At 38.5% G+C, this 6,000-nt stretch overlaps 1 protein-coding gene across 1 annotated transcript; it reads right to left on the bottom strand.

The window, feature by feature from the left end:
* Window positions 1-855: 855 nt before the first annotated feature.
* Window positions 856-1,904, bottom strand: LOC128210892 (uncharacterized). The gene is made up of 3 exons (XM_052915245.1): window positions 1,851-1,904; window positions 1,310-1,459; window positions 856-992 (listed from the first exon to the last, which is right to left on the bottom strand). The coding sequence occupies exons 1-3, from the start codon at window positions 1,891-1,893 to the stop codon at window positions 856-858; spliced, it is 330 nt and encodes a 109-aa protein (XP_052771205.1). The 5' UTR covers window positions 1,894-1,904.
* Between the last annotated feature and the right edge of the window lie 4,096 nt (window positions 1,905-6,000).

The following is a 6,000-nucleotide window of genomic DNA, read 5'->3' as shown; positions in this document are numbered from 1 at the left end:
ATTGTAATGGTTCATTTGAGTTGGTTCTACATTTGCAAACCCTTTCTCATACAGCACTGGTCTTTATTTGTCAAACTAACATTGAACTCCTGAAACATTAATTCTGTGTTACAAAGATAAAGAAATGTTCACTTGAAATATGAGGTACTAGATACAGCATTTTAAAATAGGAATATCTTTGTATCAAACAATAACAGAGCAAGCTGTGTCAACTCAGTTCTTTTTGTAAAATAAAGCCCATAACTCGGCAACAATTAAAGCCTATAGTTATGGGCCTTGCAACATGTTCTTGTTGACTCTGATTTCATGTGTAAATATCTTGACTCGTAACTGAGTTGTGGGTAGGTTTGAGCCCATGTCAAGCCACAGCTGCTAAAATAACTTAAGAAATAACTAAATAACTTGATCAACCAATTGTACCATATAACACACAAGCATGATACACACGTTTGATTCGTTTTATTTCTTCTCGCCACTTACGTTAATAATATTGTGTTTAGAATAATTTTGATCAAAATTGTTTTAGAGCAAGACATCTGTTTGAGTAATTGCCCCCCAAAAAATCATATATAGTTATTTTTTTGAGATTACCTTAATTATATAGAAATAAGTAAAAAACTAAATCATAGTACGAAATAAAACAAAACACCCCAGTATTTTCTCTCCTTTTACATCTTAAAAAAGAGGAACTCAGCTAAGTAGAGCTTCTGCTCAACTGGGGTAAGGTCATTATGGGCTCTGCTACACATTTAAGCGTAGTGTCACTGGTGACATACGGTACACACTGGAACGTAACACATTTTGAAGAATGATTTTCATCACAGTTTATTAATTACAAATCACAGTGCAACACAATTAATGATGTCTGCACACGCACTGCATCTCCCCGGAACCGCCGCCACCTCCGTGCGCAAGTTCGCATGCGTTGTATTCTCCGTGACCGGTGCAAGCTGTATTCGGGCAATCGGCGTCGGTCATACAATGCGTGGTTGCTTCAATGAAAAAAACATCGATCTAGTTGTTTTGCAAGTGTTCTTGGTCTAATATAGTGGAAATGAGTGATCTATTGACTCACCTAATGTGAGCCATGATTAAAGTAATATTTTTTTAATAAATTGTAAGCTACTTTAAGATAACTGTCAATGCTAACGCTATTGACTTTCACTATTGAATGTCCTATTTCTCAATCGCGTTCACATGATACCATGATAAGACACAAAGCGAGTATAGATTGATGCAATGGGGTTGTTTGTTTTTAATGAATACCCTAAATGTCAAACGGTGTTTGCAGCTAATTAGTTTATCTTACTTTGTCTTTTATGGTGAACACATTCACACTGGTTTTCGCCTTGGCCAACCCCACCCCCATGGAGAAGACTGCACGTGGCAACCTCCCCATGCCCGCATGTGACAACCGATGTGCAGTCACTATCTGTCGTACAGGCACTGTACACGGTGGCTGGAAGAATACACGGAGCATTTGATTAATTGTTATCGCAAGTTTAGGGAAGGCTGAATATGCGTGTACTCATCTTTAATTTTAGAAACAAAAATGAATATAATTGAACTTGGTCCAATCTATATTCAGGACAGCCTTTGTTCGCGATTCATATCTGTAGATCATTGATTGGATTTAAATCGGTTATTATAAACTGTACAGTACACAATCATGTCGTGCACTCAAGTAGGTTGAGTCATATTCTTATAGTAGATGTATTAATTTAACAATAATTGCACTGAAATAATTATTATTAAATGCTTGAAGAATGTTAAAAAGTGCTAGACATGCATTGTGACACCGCAGTAAAGCAACACGGGTACGACTGATATGCTTACTAAGCTTTACTCACCCAAAAGGCCCACGAAGGCAAACACTTGAAGAGCACGAACCATGACTGCAAATTGATAACAAATGGTGATTCCTTTGTCGGGTCCTCTTTTATTGTCCCGATCTCGCCGTAAGGGCAGGGAATCGTGACATCGACATATGGTTTGAATCCTTGCACCTTTGCGTTATGACGTATCTACATATTTGTCCTTTGCACTCTTTGTCTTGAGTAGGTTTCAATTAGTTTTGAAACTGACTAATGTCATATGTCATATGGTTCTTTAAGGCAATTGTAGAAGAATAAAAACTCAAGCACGTTTTCTGCCTAAATCAAGTAGATGACACTGTATCAGCCATGGCGTAAGCGAAGAACAATGCGTCTGGGTAACAGGTAACAGGTGATCGGTCATGTTACCCAAAGAATTAACTGCGCAATACAATGTTCATAATGCTGAATCAACCTATTCGGTTCTCTTTATTTAGTGGCCTTTAATGGAGTTCTCGAGATTCAGGAAGGTTGTTCTCGGTATTCAGTTGCTTTTTATGGAGTACTCGAGACTCAAGAGGATGGTTCGCAGTATTCAGTGGATTTTAATGCAGTTCTCGAGTCTCAAGAGGGTTGCTCACGGTATTCAGTTGCTTTTTATGGAGTACTCGAGACTCAAGAGAGTAGTTCGCGGTATTCAGTGGATTTTCACGGAGTTCTAGAAATTCAAGAGGGTGGTTTGTGGTATTAAGTGGGTTTTCATGGAGTACTCGAGACTCAAGAGGGTGGTTCACGTCATTCAGTGGCTTGTTATGGAGTATTCGAGGCGTAAGCGGGTAGTACACGGTATTCAATTGCTATGTACTCTAGACTCAATAGGGCGGTACACGGTATTCACTATTCAGTGGCTTTATATGGAGTACTCGAAACTCGAAAGGATGGTTCACGGTATTCAGTGGCTTTTTATGGAGTACTCGAGGCGTTAGAGGCAGGTTCGCGGTATTCAGTGGCTTTAAATAAATTACTCGAGAATCAAGAGGGTGGTTCGCGGTATTCAATGGCTTTTAATGCAGTTCTCGAGACTCAAGTGGGTGGTTCGCGGTATTCAGTGGATTTAAATACAGTTTTCAAGACTCAAGAGGGTTGTTCTCGGTATTGGGTTGTTTTTATGGGGTATTAGAAATTCAAGAGGTGGTTCGCGGTATTCAGTGGCTTTTCATGGAGTAATCGAGATTGAAGAGAGTTGTACGCGGTATTCAGTGGCCTTTAATGGGGTTCTCGAGACTCAAGAGTGTGTTTCGCGGTATTTATTGGATTTTCATGGAGTACTTGAGATTCAAGAGAGTTGTTCGCGGTATTCATTGCCCTTTAATGGAGATATCGAGACTTCAGAGGGTGGTTTGGGGTATTCAGTGGCTTCTTATTGTGTACTTGAGACTCAAGAGGGAGGTTTGCGGTATTCAGTTGTTTTTTATGGAGTTCTCGAGACGCTAGAGGGTTGAACATGGTATTCAGTGGTTTTATGGAGTACTCGAGACTCAAGAGGGAATTTACACGGTAATCACTATTCAGTGGCTTTGTATGGAGTACTCGAGACTCAAGAGGGTTAACATGGTATTCAGTGGCTTCTTATTGAGTCCTGTAGACTGAATAAGGGGATTAGTTCCTTTTAACAGCTTTTTATGGACGACTTGTGACTTAAAAGGGTGGTTCGCGGTAATCAGTGTTTTTATGCAGAGGGTGGTTCACGATTTTCTGTGGCTTTTTATGGACTACTCAAGACACACGAGGGAGGTTCGCGATATTCAGTGGCTTTTTGTGGAGTACTCGAGACTCAAGAGGTGGTTCGCGACATTCAGTGGCTTTTTATGGAGGACCCGAGACTAGAGAGGTTGTTCGCGATATTCATTGGCTTTTTATGGAGTACTCGAGACTCAAGAGAGTTGTTCGCGGTATTCAGTGGCATTTAATGAAGTTATCGAGACTCAAGAGGGTTGTTTATGGTATTCAGTGTTTTTTTATGGAGTACTCGAGACTCAAAAAAGTGGTACACGGTATTCAGTGGCTTTTTATGGAGTTTTCGAGATTCGAGAGGGTGGTTCGCGATATTTAGTGGCTTTTTATGGTGTAATCGAGACTCAAAGTGGTGATTCGCGAAATTATGTGTTTTTATGGAGAACTCGAGCATCAAGCGGTGGTTCGCGAGATTCAGCGGCTTTTATGGAGTACTCGAGGATCAAGTGGATGGTTCGTCATATTTAGTGGCTTGTTATAGAGTACTCGAGATTCAAGTGATTGGTTCGCGATATTCAATTGCTCTTTATGGAGAACACGGGGCTCAATGAAGAGGGTGGTTCGTGGTATTCAGTGGCCTTTTAAGGAGTTCTCATCTTAACCAATGAATTATCTCTGCGATACGATGTTCGCGGTATTCAGCAGCTTTTAATAGTGTTCTCGATACTTAAGATGGTAGTTCACGGTATTCAAAATATTAAAAAAACCAAATAACATTGACAAACTTTGACTTTATTAACTAGTTAAATAGCATTATTGTTACTCCGGATATATGTAGAAAACGAAGGAGTAAACCATATGCAAAGGGGTTAACTTAGTCTGGGTATTTTAAATAAAGCGTTAGGACGGGCACTGGAGTTCAATAATCGTACACTGCAAAATCGAACAATAAAGAAGACAAAACGGTCCCGGATTTAAAGAATTATATTTCCAAACGATTCTTACACGTGAAAGCATGTGTTAATAGAAATACGCAGTATTCGCATCAACATACATAAAGTCAATTATGTTGTCCCACAGTTTGGTATCTGGACTAAGGAACGGCAGTTTAGTCGTGTCTTATCTCTGCGACCAACATTACACTACTCACAGCTCAATTGTCACTGGGCTGGGGGGAAAGTAAGGTCATACGTCATAGAAGTAGGACACGGTCTCAGGCAATCCGTGACCATTGGAACGCTCTTATCAGTAGCATCTGCCTTATCATTGCCTAATGACAACGACCTTCGTACTCACCTTTTCAGACTTGAAGGAATATTATGCGAAGTTAGCTTTAACGTATGAAATAAATGGGAGGAAAAGTTCAAATAACATTGTTAATTGTTTCCCATGATACTTTCCTTTCTTTTTAATAAAAATTCGTTTGTGAAACCAAACAAAATAGTGTTATTAATTTGTAAATTTCTATTTTATTTCAAGTTATTTTCAAAAATGAGGCAAAAATGAAATGTTCAAGATATGCATTACAAATGTAAAAGCCAATGCCTTAGAATATGAGCTTGCATATTAGTAAAATTCAATTTCTCGCTTATAGTATTGAAACGTTTTGGGACAACCGTTGTTTTCCTAAAACGTTTTGTCTAAATGCTTTAATAACACAAAAAAATTATGTTCTTATTTTACAACCATACAGTTGCGTTATTTCATAGTTTTCAACATACATGTAAAACATTCACATGAAGATGACATTTCGGTTCCCATGGAGCGCTCCCATAGACCCTTCTTAATAAGCTCTCACGAATAATGTATCAGCCAAATCAGAACGAGGCTAAGATGGGTCAGATGTAAACACAGCTGATAAGCCAACATGGTCAACTATAGTAATAGAGATGGTAGTCTCATTCCACAAATCAATTTCTCTTTTGTTGAGTATTATATAAAAGAAAACGAGTTTATATCTGGTAATAAATCCATAAACAAAGGCTACAAGTTCTACAGTGAGAGATAGACTCATTATTTGAAAGGTAAGACTATACGTTTTATTCATATGATTGAAGTACATGAACATTAACCTAAATTGCCATATTCTGTTTACATAGTCCTGATACTATCAGAAAATAAACCATATCTAATGCATTTATAGTTTCTCCCGACCACTCTTAATTGTTAGGCCAGCACATTTAGCCAATGAGGTTTACTGTCTATAGTAAGGACTTAGCCTATTGTAAAGTACAATATCAAGCTAGATGCATGTCTCTGAAACAAACGTTTATATACAGTTGGTCACTAGGAGTCAAACTGACCTGTTGTAAAGGTTTCTGAGCTTTTCTCAGTCCCACATAATTCTAAAGAAGTATGGTATCATACTACATCTAATTAAAACAACCTTACAGTTCACCAAACAGAGTCTGGTTGCAGAGTATCAGCAAAATGTCAAAAGACTCAATAAAAG

This window comes from Mya arenaria, chromosome 12 (genome assembly GCF_026914265.1).
Source record: "Mya arenaria isolate MELC-2E11 chromosome 12, ASM2691426v1".
NCBI classification, from domain to species: Eukaryota; Metazoa; Mollusca; class Bivalvia; order Myida; family Myidae; genus Mya; species Mya arenaria.
The sequence above is the reverse complement of the archived record's forward strand: the minus strand, read 5'-3'. Positions and strand labels throughout refer to the sequence as shown.